General features: G+C 42.0%; 2 protein-coding genes across 2 annotated transcripts; one reads left to right on the forward strand and one right to left on the reverse strand.

Annotated features, from left to right (window-relative positions):
• Positions 1 to 1,126: 1,126 nt before the first annotated feature.
• LOC109973653 (growth arrest and DNA damage-inducible protein GADD45 gamma-like) lies at positions 1,127 to 2,733 on the reverse strand. Its single transcript, XM_020623406.1, has 3 exons — positions 2,430 to 2,733; positions 2,103 to 2,310; positions 1,127 to 1,992 (listed from the first exon to the last, which is right to left on the reverse strand). Exons 1-3 carry the CDS (start codon positions 2,570 to 2,572, stop codon positions 1,879 to 1,881), a joined length of 465 nt encoding a protein of 154 aa, XP_020479062.1. The 5' UTR covers positions 2,573 to 2,733; the 3' UTR covers positions 1,127 to 1,878.
• Positions 2,734 to 6,693: 3,960 nt separating this feature from the next.
• Positions 6,694 to 7,946, forward strand: LOC109973654 (growth arrest and DNA damage-inducible protein GADD45 gamma-like). Its single transcript, XM_020623407.1, has 3 exons — positions 6,694 to 6,824; positions 6,930 to 7,137; positions 7,248 to 7,946. The coding sequence occupies exons 1-3, from the start codon at positions 6,724 to 6,726 to the stop codon at positions 7,359 to 7,361; spliced, it is 423 nt and encodes a 140-aa protein (XP_020479063.1). The 5' UTR covers positions 6,694 to 6,723; the 3' UTR covers positions 7,362 to 7,946.
• The last annotated feature ends 5,777 nt before the right edge of the window (positions 7,947 to 13,723 follow it).

Raw genomic sequence — 13,723 nt, forward strand, 5'->3', positions numbered from 1 at the left:
GAGCCAGCTGAGGTGGCTCGGGCATCTGTTTCGGATGCCTCCTGGGTGCCTTCCTAGGGAGGTGTTCCGGGCATGTCCCACCAGGAGGAGGCCCCGGGGAAGACCCAGGACACGCTGGAGGGACTATGTCTCTCGGCTTGCCTGAGAACGCCTTGGCATGCCCCCGGAGGAGCTGGAGGAAGTGTCTGGAGAGAGGGAAGTCTGAGCATCTTTGCTTAGACTGCTGCCCCTGCGACCCGGTCCCGGATAAGCGGAGGAAAATGGATGGATGGATGGATGGATGGATGGAAAAGTTACTGGCAAATGCTTTTTCAGAGTTTATAGCTTATGGTACATTTGTTTTACTCATTTCAATGCAACATTTTGGGATAACCTAAGATAAGATGATCTTACAGCCAATTATTTCTGTTCAAAAGACTCTTGTTTATGAAAAGATAAATAAAGTGGTTAAAAGTTATGCGTCCTGCAAATTTCATTGTTGCGATGCAGGTGGGTTCTGCTGCACCCAAACAGAACTGATCTGGTGCTTTCATGGTCTGTTTACTAAAGTTTCACTAAATGCCTGCAAGTAAATAATGGTCCCAAACAGCAGCTGGTAGGGTGCCAGATGTCACTCAGGATCCTCTCTCAAATCCTCAACCAGCCCAAACCAGCCAGACTCGACCCGACTGCACCCTCCGGCGCTGGGCTCCTCCCAGCCCTGCCCTGCCAGACCCCCCACCTGCAGCAGGTGGCAGATGGCGCGGCGTGGCTGCGGAGATATCTGCTGGCCAAACAATGGGGGCTTTGTATGGGCCACTGGAGCTGACAGGCGTGGAGTTCAGCTATTGTGCACTGCACCATACACATGCAGATGAGGCCTATAAGAGGAGGGACTGCATTTTTTTAAAACTACGTTTACAACAGTGAACAGATGACAGGCCATAGCGCCTTGCAGGCAAATTTGGCTGAGTTTTAAACTTTTTGTTAGTTTCATAACCACCCTTCCCTCCCTCCTCTCTGACCCCTCACCACCTCCTCCATCTAAACACACAATCCATACCATAAAACCCAGCTTTGCAGGAGAAAGTGAAAACACAACACCAAAAATATGCAATTTTATGTTTTATTAAGCATTTTCCACTTACAAGTTATAAAGCAAAATGTTAGAGATATAAATTTCCATCAGTGTTTCAACAGACTCAGAGTTTTCAGTCAAATATTTTAACAGTTCTGTCTTCAATACATAATAACATGTTTATAGGATAATCTTACAAATTCTCATAAGCTTTAACATTAATTTCATTTAGTCGTTTTCTAAAGTGAAACCTTTAGAGAAAAGACCTTTTTTTCAGTGTTTTTTTACGTTTTAGAATATTTTTGTCATCGTTAAATTTCTAAAGTGAAACCTTTAGAGAATTAAGACAATTCTGGAAAGTGGGAAACATTTGCGCTGACTGCAACTGTTGTAGTGTTGCTCAGCAAAGAGGCCAGCTCTAAAAAGTCCCTTTTTAAGAAGACCTCTTTCCCAGCACCGCTTCTTCTCCTGCTGCGCGTGCTTCAACGTGCGACATTTGCTCTGTGAGACCACAGGACGCAGACCTCGCTTCTCCTTCCTCTCCAAACCTCATCCGCACAAAGAATGAGGGTCAACGTGTCGCTCTTGCGGCATACCTGACCTCATTCACATAAAGAATGAGAGTCATCTTGGCATGGACGGGACAAGAGGCGACGGTTCACGGGGGCCCTTCCTTGGGCCGGTGCCGTGCTGCCTGGATGAGAATCCTCCTCAGGAGTATCCAGGGATGAGCAGATACAGGGTCATCCTGCTGGTCAGGATGAGCATTTCCAGATAACAAGCTTCACAGCATCTGAGCATGAGAGGAGCCAAGTCCCAGATCAACGCTCGGGGAGGCTGATCTCAGGAACCCAGTCGTTCAGGCGGCGGCTCTCCTCGCAGAACAGGTGCAGCTTCTCTAGAGCAGGGTCCTCCCAAGACCCTTCAGCTGGGTTCTGCTCAGGCAGCAAGAGAAGAGTCGCTTTAGTCACATGTCTTTCAAAAAGCATCACATGCAGATTTCCAGACTGTTTCAACAGAATCACATGAGCTGAGCTCTACATACCGTGATGAGGACACAGTGGGCGTCTTCAAGCTGCTCGGCCTTGTCACCAACAATCTCAGCCAGACGCTGCATGTCGCTCACTCTCACGATGCTGATGTCGTTGTCGAAGCAGAAGGACTGGATGAGGGTGAAGTGGATCTGGAGAGCGATGTCACACTCAAACTCCTCATCCATGGCCAGGACGCAGAAAGACACACTGTCCGGATCACTGTAGAGACACAAGCAAGAAAAGACATAATTAGATTTTATCCCAAACAACAACAACAATAATAACACAAAATACTGGGTTGTTTGACTGATTAAGCTTCTACTGAATCTCATACTTACAGATTCATAACTTTTGCGCATTCATATACACCAACTGTGAGGGAGTCGTTGTCTTTAGCGGACACCAGGACCTCCTCCAGGGCGTTGCCGGTGCACTGAGTACGCTCGATGGGTTTCTGGATCAGAACCTCCTCCAGAGTCATGATGAAGTTGATTACAGTATTCCGCAAAGGAGGGAGCCTTAGACAGTTTGCTCTGAGAGTAAATCCGAAAAGGAGCAGAGTGCTTTCAGGCCTGCTCCTCCCCTTTTTATACCCTCCATCGCTTGCGGCGCAGTGAAAGCGCTGCGGCCTGATTGGCTGAAGCTGAATAGTGTATTGGTATGATAATGCTATTGTCACACAGCGGCTCGTGGCAGATTGATGGGGGTCATCGAGCCACGCATGTTCCTTCTGTGAGCGCAGCAGCCTGGTCTGAAACTTTTTTTTTTTTTTTTAAGTTTGATCACTCAGTAGTATTTCTGTGCAAATCAGAGAAAACAGCGAGCTATTCATATTGCAGAGATGTATATTGGACATCAGCCAGTGCATGCATTTATAAGAACGGCTAGCATGATAACTTTTACAATTATATGAGCTCTAAAAGTGCACACAAACTCATCTTTAATTAACCAAGTTTCAAACTTTAAAAGCATTAAGAACGTCACTAATTCCACGAACATAAAAGAAATGGTTGCATTTTAGACTTTTAGTGATAGTGTTTCAGCAACAACATGGAGAGAGCGTGGCGTGTCCCCCTCCCCCCCGTCCTCCCTGAGCAGCAGAGAGAAAGGGCAGGTGGACATGATGCCATCTGTGGATTAGAGGCTGGCAATAAAACGGCCTCATTGTGCACACAGAAACCCTCTATTATCACTTTCCCCCATATAAATGCAAATGAAGAGCGTGTGCCAGAACGCTGCGCAATCTGCACTGCTGGCCCATGCCGACCACGTGGCCATCAGCTGTCCAAAAAAGTCCTTGCTCGTTTTTTTCGGGGGCCACGGGAGCTGAATTTTTAGGAACTACTTTGCAAGTTTATTGCAAGTTAGTTTGGTAATTGACGTTAAAATCAACCAAATGTTTTAGTCTGCCACTCTATTTCACCTGTTTTATTGATTATAAAGTTCCCCCTAATAGTTAATGCTTATTTAATTTAATTTTACTCTATTTTATTTTTTATTTCTTTTACATAAATGCATTTATTTCCTTTAAATAAACCAGTTTCTAACAACTTTCTATTAACCTCCGGTGCAAGATAAAGCCTTTACGCACGAGCCAACTTCATCTGTGTCACCGATGGAGCATTTCCTTCTCAGCAGTACTTATTTGGTTATACCTTAGCTGAATAGCAATTAAAAAACACATCTTACATCAGGCCATGCCTGCTGCAACTGCTGCATTAATAGAGTAGGGGGCTGGAGTGGAGAGGCGGTGCAGGAGACACAGGTTGGCGGTGATTGATTCAGCGCAAGGCAGAGCGGCAGATGGAGAACTGTCGCTATGAGGGACCCCCTCCCTCTCTCTCTCCTAAACCCAGGTCAACCCCGACCCCAGGGCGCGCCGATCTTTTGTCAGGAATTCTCCACATTCACCAATCTGTTGTTGAGTTTTGATTAAATTTGAATGCCAAAGCAGAGATCTTGTGGTCTGAAGTTTCACAATGAAAAGGTTATCTCCAAAAGATGAGAGACAGCAGATGCAAATCACTTTCAGTTTAAGCTGTAAACACGTGCAACATGCAGAAGGTGTTTTGTTAAACAACAAATCGCACATTTCTACATTACTGCAACAACACAATCATTTCTTTATTTCTACTTAGCTTTCAGTTTCTGTCCGTGTGCTGCAGCTGGCAGAGAGGCTTAGGGTTTTGGGTTGAAGTTTGATTTGGATCCAGCTGATTGAGTTTCAAACACTGAGCTATTTTAGGAAAGATCATCTTGCTTGGCCACAGGGCAGGCGTGTGTAAATCGATACCGACCTATTGTTGATAAAGTACATCTGCCAGACGGAGGCCTCTCCGCCACCGCGCGACAGGTGTTAGTGGTCAAAGCTCCTGGTGACCTGCGGCGACTCAGCAAAGCACTAAACTTCTTTGTACGGATGGAAAGTATCTAAAGATGCAGGATATGTTAAAGTGGTTTATGTAATTGGCTTCTAGCATGTGCAAATATGACATGGATTTAAGCATATTAGGCAAATATTTAGTAGATATAGAAAAAAGGTATAGTAGTAATTTCTTTTCAAGTATTGCTCAGCAACTTAACAGCCAAAACTCATAAAAATTCATTGTGATCTTGCTAAACGTTTGCTTAACTTTTGTTTAACCTGAAGACTTAAAATCATATTTGCAGCTGAGTGGAAAACTGCGGCCATCACGCCCAGCAGGTGCTGCGGGACTTCCTTTGTCCACCCTTCCTTCAGCTTCCCCCCGGGGACAGATGGTATCTCTCGGTTTTGTGTGGAGAGCGATGCAGACAGAGAGATAAAGCATGCAGGCATCTCCAGAAGTCACGCGCCCAGATTTAAGCACGCAGCGCAGCGGCGCGTGCCAGTGGCAACAATAAACTGCTCAGGCAGTGAAACTGGTCACGAGTTATAAAAGTCTGCCTAACTAATTAAAATACTGGATATTTTAGCAATAGAACGCGAAAAACAACACCAAACAGTGGTTTATGAGTCTTGTCATCATACAGTAGTATGTCTTTTCCAAAACTTTAACGTAAAGGTTTTATTGTACCACAGAATCTAGAAAATGAAGCCTCTGCAAACATTATGTAACTTCATTAAAATCATTTATTTATGTGTATGTCTGCTGGTTATGTTTAAATGTATAGGCAGGTTTAAATATTAGTAGTTTTCAGTGCAGCCTTTGGTTTCCTACAGAGCAGGAACATTAAAGGTAAATATCATTTTAAATATTTGGAAATAACTATAGCTGTTGTCAGAGGTGGCATGTGGTTAAGTACATTGACTGAAGTATTGTACTTAAATACAATTTTGAGGTATCTATACTTTACTGGAGTATTTTTATTTTTATGCTTCACTACGTTTCAGAGAAAAAATATTGTACTTTGTGCGCAATACGTTTACTTAAACTACTTTTCGGAATGAGATTACTCAAAACAAAATATAGTTGGCTATAATCATAAGACTTTATTGGAAGCTGATGGGAAATTCACAGTAGTATGTAAAGCTCTTCAAATTACAGGCATATTTAACATTAGCCTTTACAGATGAAAGATTAAATGAGATGTTCAGAATAAAGCAGCAGTCTCATAAGTGACATTCTGCATAATGAGTAACTTTACTTTTGGTACTTTAAGTATATTTTGATGCTAATACTTAAGGAACATTTGAATTCAGGATTGTTAGTTATAAAAGTATTTTTACACTGTGGTATTGCTACTTTTACAATCTGAGTACTTCCACCACTTTTTGTAGTGAAATCTTGAGGAAGTGCAACTTTTTTTTGTCAAATTATTTTATATTTTAAGATTCAAGGTCAGAAAATTTCAGTTTAAGTTAAACATTTAAACTGAAAGCACACATCAGTATGAAAACTTTGAACCGTATCATCACATATGCAGACTTGATGTTCAACATGTTGGATCACACAACTCAAGCAAGTTTCCAAGAATCTGCTGATTGATTTTCATGTTGGAGTGTAGTGAATGGAAGTCAGTGGCTGACTAACCCGTTAGGGGAATTACATTTTACAATCTGATCTTGAATCATACATTTTGAAACAATGGCGAAGGACAATACCAAAACAAAACATGAAGCACGTGTTGAAGGTTTCATTTAAGCTTTTTGTGCTGCTCCAAGCTTCCACTGGTTTCCCTTCATTTTCTGTACAGTATGAAAATCAACTAAGTTGATTGACTTGTGTATCCCATCAGATGGTTTTGCAGTTTAAGTGTCACTTGTTTGGTTCTCTAACAGTTTCAGTTTGAGTTATTGGCCACTTGTTATTAATGCAGAGCTCTGAGGACTTTTGATGACTGCAGTGTGTTCTTCCTATATATTTCATTATTCCTGTAAGATGAAGGAATCATTTAAAGGTCAAACTTTCCACTTTTATTCCTTTCAACCAAAGCTGCCCCTGACTTTCTAAGACTTTTCTATAGGCACGCGTCTCTGAGAGTGGGGTGGGGGCAGGCTTGTTGTAACCCATTGTGCCCCAGACAGCCAATCACTGAGTGAACGTGTGCCGAGTCTGCACTATAAAGGCTGGCATATTCCAAGAAGAAGCACAAACACTCTGCTCTGTACTGTAGGACAATATCAGCTGAACTGTGAGATACAACATAAGCATGAAGTCTCCAGGAAGATCTCTGAAGGAAGCTCTGCTCTGTGCTCAGAGCGAGGATCGACTCACTATAGGGGTTTATGAGAGTGCTAAAATTATGACTGAGTAAGTAAACTACATTATATAAACATGACTTTGGCGTCCTCTCTGAAAATGAAACTTGATCAACATCTGAAAACAAAAACTAACAAGCTTGCTTTGTCTCTACAGTGATCCGGACAGTGTGTCTTTCTGCGTCCTGGCCATGGATGAGGAGTTTGAGTGTGACATCGCTCTCCAGATCCACTTCACCCTCATCCAGTCCTTCTGCTTCGACAACGACATCAGCATCGTGAGAGTGAGCGACATGCAGCGTCTGGCTGAGATTGTTGGTGACAAGGCCGAGCAGCTTGAAGACGCCCACTGTGTCCTCATCACGGTATGTAGAGCTCAGCTCATGTGATTCTGTTGAAACAGTCTGGAAATCTGCATGTGATGCTTTTTGAAAGACATGTGACTAAAGCGACTCTTCTCTTGCTGCCTGAGCAGAACCCAGCTGAAGGGTCTTGGGAGGACCCTGCTCTAGAGAAGCTGCACCTGTTCTGCGAGGAGAGCCGCCGCCTGAACGACTGGGTTCCTGAGATCAGCCTCCCCGAGCGTTGATCTGGGACTTGGCTCCTCTCATGCTCAGATGCTGTGAAGCTTGTTATCTGGAAATGCTCATCCTGACCAGCAGGATGACCCTGTATCTGCTCATCCCTGGATACTCCTGAGGAGGATTCTCATCCAGGCAGCACGGCACCGGCCCAAGGAAGGGCCCCCGTGAACCGTCGCCTCTTGTCCCGTCCATGCCAAGATGACTCTCATTCTTTATGTGAATGAGGTCAGGTATGCCGCAAGAGCGACACGTTGACCCTCATTCTTTGTGCGGATGAGGTTTGGAGAGGAAGGAGAAGCGAGGTCTGCGTCCTGTGGTCTCACAGAGCAAATGTCGCACGTTGAAGCACGCGCAGCAGGAGAAGAAGCGGTGCTGGGAAAGAGGTCTTCTTAAAAAGGGACTTTTTAGAGCTGGCCTCTTTGCTGAGCAACACTACAACAGTTGCAGTCAGCGCAAATGTTTCCCACTTTCCAGAATTGTCTTAATTCTCTAAAGGTTTCACTTTAGAAATTTAACGATGACAAAAATATTCTAAAACGTAAAAAAACACTGAAAAAAAGGTCTTTTCTCTAAAGGTTTCACTTTAGAAAACGACTAAATGAAATTAATGTTAAGGCTTATTTGTAAGAATATCTTATTAACACTTTAGGGCAAAAGTGTAAAAAAATAATGGATATTTGATTGAAGATTTTGTTGTCCTGTTGAAACAATGTTAAACACAGTTTCTCTTTAGGAATTGTAATTGGAAAAAGTGCAGACAACAAAAGATCATAGTTTTGGTGTTTCATTTCAGATTGATAAACAAACAAGTGTTTAAATAAAGAAAATATATGAATAATTGTGTAAGCCTGAATTAGAATTTTGAATTATGAAAAAAATGAAAATGTAGCTGTAGGTTCTGTGGGTTTAACTTCAACTTAATTTTTGTCAAATGAAATAACTTTACATACATATCTGATTTTATGTAACATGATGGCCTAGAAATAAAATATGTGAAATCTTCCTTGCTTTCTGACTGTGTTTTTACCTTCTATCTGAGGTTAAAATTGCCTAAAGCACAAATTCTCGTGTAGAACTGTGCTTCAGCAAACCTGCTTTAGTGTAGTTTGATTTAATTTCTGAGCTCCTTTCGAGGATTTCATCAGGTACATCAGGAACAGGGGATGTTGTAGCAGAAATCCCTTCTCTCCTTCACTCATTCCTGGATGAACTGACTACAAACAAGTTTCACCAAATACAAATATATTTGGATAAAATATTATGAATGTATTACCAATTTTGAAGGAACAATTCAACCTTTTGGGAAAATACCTTCTTTGCCTTCTTGACAAGAGTTCAATGAGATGATTGCTATGACTCTCACATGTGCACCTGGAGCCAGCAGGCGGTTAGCTTATCTTAGCACAAATGTGCTCTCACACACAAGAGTGGAACCGGTCGTCTCTTTCAGCATTCAGCAAGAATGTGAATACCTATCAAGATATGTGTGTGGTGTTTGTTTCTCATGGTGTTTTGTTGTTTGTTCTCCATTGCTGCTGAAACACTGAAATTTCCCCATTGAGGGATGAATAAAGTGCCTACCTACCTACCACCTACCTACCATATATTTGAACATGTCAAACTAAACAAATGGCCACAAGATTGTGACATTAGTTTGAAACTGTCTTCTCGTTTGTTTCAGTGACGTTTTTTGGCATAGCAGAGATGCTGGAAATCACTGGTTCAAAGTTCATCTTGTCACTTCTCTCACTTTCTTGTGTAATGTTGTTGTCAGCCAGGTACTTGCTCTCAGCTGATTAACAGGAAGTTGTGTCAAGACTTACATGTCACCCTGACTCTGAGGTGGGGAGATTTTTTTTTCAGATTTTGTGAGGCCCACTGATTTGGTGTGTTAACATCAAGTTGCGGCTTAATGAAAGTGATCTTTTGCTCCTGGCCCATGTCGGTTTTACTTTTCTTTCTCTCATTTGGGATCCATGAGCTTTGAGAGGCTTTTGTGCCTTTGGAACTAAAGTCACTCTGACCTGCATGTTGCATGTCACTGCTATCTATTGTGGAGTCAACAGCTGCTGCAACCCCCATGCCCCACACACAAACACAGCTCTGACTTGTGTTTTTCATTTATGAAGTGCTCATTACGACTTCATGTGATTCTTATACCCAGACTGCAACATGCTATGACTCAAAATAATAATTAGCCCCAAACAGACAAAACAAAAAGATAAGCAACTGATCTGGAGTGTGCACAGTGCTGCCGTACTTCCCTGTGTTGCCTTCTCTCATGTATCCCCCACCCACCCACACACACACACACACTTTGTGTCAAAAAAAGAATGAAAATAACAGGACTATGCAGGACCAGCTGAAACGCAATCACCCTTTAAAATCTCCATGGCAGCCAGCCCGGCACCCACTCCATCTGCTGTCCAATTTAATGACAAGGAGAATAGGAGAGGAGGAGGCCCTGTGCCTGGCACAAGCCTGCTGCCATTCATCCATTCAGAAGCAAATCCTGACTAACAACAACATCCCCCCCAACAGCCAGCAGAAACACATCTGAAGGCACAACACAGCAGCAGGGTGGGGCTGCATCCACTCACTATTACACCACTGTGCTTTAAAGGAAAAGTTCAACATTTTAGGTAATATGCTTGGACACTTAGTGTGTTATATACAGAGCTGGAGCGAGGATGTGGTCATTCTATCTTAGCATTAAAACTAGAAGCAGGGAAGAACAACTAATCTGGATTTGTACAACTAACACCTCTAAAACTCATTAATTAGCATGTTTTATGTGCTGAATGTGTGCTCGGACTATGGATTGAAGTATGATGTGAAATATAATGCAGAAAAGAGTGTTGTACTGATCTGTCAGACTAAAGGGGACAAAGAACTTTGTTTCCCAGACTTTTGTTTGTCTGGACAAAGGTTGAGTGTCTGTAGAAAAACTAAATATTTAGGACATTTCATTACAGATCAGCTTTCTGATGATGAGGATATATATCGGCAGTGTCGCATTTTGTATGCTCAAGCTAATATGTTGGTTAGGAAATTTCACATGTGTTCTGCTAATGTTAAAGTTCATTAAAGTTCATCTGTTCAGAACATACTGTAAACCGTTGTATACTGCCCCATTGTGGTGTAAATATAAGGTAGCTACTTTACAGAAACTTAAACCAAGCTCCTCTCCTGTGGAACCAGCTCCCAGTCCCTTAGTTATGCTGCTATAGGCCTAGGCTGCTGGGGGGCCCCATGATGCTCTGAGTTTCTCTCCTATCCTCCCCTCTCCTGTCCTCCCCTCTCCTCCCCCTCCATGCATCTATATGCCACCATTACATGTCACTAACTTTGTGTCCTCTCTCTCTCCCTGTAACTTTCTGCAGGTTGCCCCGGATCTGGAACTCTACATCTCTGATGACATTAACCTGCCCAGTGTTTGATTGTTTGTTGTGTATTGTTGCTTTTCTTCTTTTCTCTCTCCTCTGTCCACTCACCCCAACCAGTTGAGGCAGAAGGCTGCCCACCAAGAGCAGGGGTCTGTCTGTTAGTCCGAAGTTTCTTCTGTTAAAGAGAGTTTTTCCTCCCCACGGTTGCCAAGTGCTTGTTCAGGGGGGATCTGTTGGTTTTTCCTCTATAATAACAATAATAGTAAGGTCTAGATCTAGATCTAGTCCTGAGATGACTTTTGTTGTGATTTGTGAATACAAATAAAGTTGAATTAAATATTGGGCTAAATACAATCATCTTGTGGGATATCTGTAGCTCCAAGAGTTGTGCATGCAAATGATGGTGAGTTTAGTCTCCAAAATGAGACCGAAACCACAATCATTTCTGTAACACTGAGCAGAACTGCACAACAGTCATGAGTATACATCTGCATCTGTGTGCATACATGCCATGTGTGTGCTGTCGAAACAGATTAGATGGCTAAATGTGCTAGTATTGCACCCCCATCCATTGCACACACTCACCATAACAAAACTCAGGCAAAAGCTACAGCCTACAGTCTACACCCTCATCAATGGACACAAAGAGTTAAAAAAAAAAAAAAAACAGGAGGGGCTCTGCACAAAGGTTCATCGAGACCTTGGCCCTTTCTCTGCTTTTGTGCTGAAGAATGGCAAGGTCCAAGAGCAGCTGCTGTTGGCTGCACAGGGCAATATGAGATGATCCCTTTCAGTAAAAACAAAGTGTGGAGCTGAGAGTGGGCAGGCTGCAGGAGGGGAGGAGGGAGGAGGCAGTATACAAAATGAAAGGCACACTTTGCCAGATCAACGTGGAGCTGACTCCCTATTCACCCTGCAGATCAGCAGTGGGAGGGGAAGGGCCTTAAAGTGAGGGAGGAAGCCTTTAAAGTTGACATGAGTCACATCAGTGACAGCACAAAGGAGTCCCAGAGGCCTGCCATATGGAGCCAGGCCCATCATCTGTTCAGGAATATAAAAAAAAAATCAACAACATCCAGCTGGAGCCAATGGTAATGTCAGCTCATTCCATGCTCTACCCAGTGACACTACATCTCTGCTTTCTGATTGGCTCTAGAGGTGTTGTCATTAACACAGTGTCTCAATTAGCCAGTTAGGTTGGAGAGCACTTTTTGTTTTAGTGTTGCAGGATGATCTTTGTGTGGGATTGATTAATATTGAAGACTAAAGGTTAATTAAGGATATAATTAAGGATAATATATAGTAAAATTGGTTGCCTCTCACTTTATAAGCAATATATGTGCTTCTACAAATTGTTATAACAATTTTAAGCCACAGACAGATTCAATTGTCCTCAATAAAGGTCTGTAACATAATGGAAGAAATCACTGAAAAGGAAACAATGCACTTATCAAGTTTAATACTAAACTCCAAGATAATAAGAGTTAAGTCTAAATGCAATTTTAAAAAGGAAGAGTTATTTGTGTGTCTGCATGTTTGTTGCTTGCAGCACCAGTAGCTGGTAAAATGTACTGACTTCTTAGGACCTTTTTGAAAATGAGATAGCACATTTCTATATTTTCCCTTGTAAATAACTAGTTCCAGATTATGAAGTGTTACTTCAATATAACAAATAGTTCTTCTTCTGATAATAACAAAGTCTATCACAGTTTATTGCAGCAGTTCTCTATTACCAAATGTCCATCTTCCTGTCTTTTCTCACCAATAACTTTGTGTGACACCTGGTCGCAGGCTGAGTTTCTGTAGAGTCTCAAGCAGATCCATGTCAAGGTCATTTTCCTCCTTGAAACATCTCAGCTCTGATGAAAGATGTATTCAGATCCTTTAATTAGGTACCAATATAAAAAGATTACCAGCAAAATATACAGTAAAGGCTGAGGACTGTTGGTCTAAATGAATCAAAAGTGAATTGGGTCTGCATGTGGACTTAATGAATGATGTCTTCCCATCCAGTTGAATGAATGGACAAGTTGTCTTGTGCCATCATGTGGTAAGTCACTTTTACTGCATGTCACTGTGTTTCTAGTCCTCTCAGGCATCATCTGTGTTCATCCTGAGTAGCACAGAGAAATAACTCCACCTAATGGTGAAGAGTCACTTTTGAATCACAGCACATCACGTTTCTCACTGTTGATAGTCAAAGCCCACCTTCACAATAAATGACAATAATGACCTGGTAAAGTGAATTATAAAAAAGTGTTTTTTAACTCGACAAATGTATTTATTCAATTACCTGCACAAGCAGTACAAAGTGTGTTATGCTGTTTTATGTGTTTTATGCTGACTGAGGCTGACCCACAGAGAGGCAATGAACTGATACAGCTTTTACAGGAAATTGGCAACAGGACATACAAATTGATGTACAAACAGTTGGGGGCACTGTCCCATTTCTCTAGTCCCATCAAATTATTGCAGAAAAGGGTGCAACGAGATGACAAAAGTAAACAAAACAATACAACCCCCCCCCCAAACAAACAAAAAACTGTCAAATCTCAGAGAAATAAAAATGATGTGAAATGTGAAAATCATTAAGACATTATAGTCTTCTCATGTCTTTGTCTGCTGCTTTTTAAAAAAATCTTTACAGTCAATGTACAGTGTGCAGCCCATTCACCTGAAAACCAGACTCAGATGCACGCTTAATTGAATGAAAACTGCTTGCATGGTGCATGAGCCAACAAATGTTGTCGCTTCCAGGTGAACTTTCACGTTGTGTGCCCCACTGTACATGTACTGACTCACAGATTTTACATCAGGACAATATCAAATAAAATAAAACTCTATTTTTGGGCTGTGGGAAAGCTTCATAAATATAAAGATGATAGTGAGTAATTATAAGTTTTCACCTTTGTAAGCAACCCTACTGTATAACATTGTCTCTAAAGAATTTCCATGGCATTCTGTATTAATAATAGAATCAG

The sequence above is a fragment of the Monopterus albus genome, unplaced genomic scaffold, assembly GCF_001952655.1.
Source record: "Monopterus albus unplaced genomic scaffold, M_albus_1.0 scaffold298.1, whole genome shotgun sequence".
Taxonomy (NCBI): domain Eukaryota; kingdom Metazoa; phylum Chordata; class Actinopteri; order Synbranchiformes; family Synbranchidae; genus Monopterus; species Monopterus albus.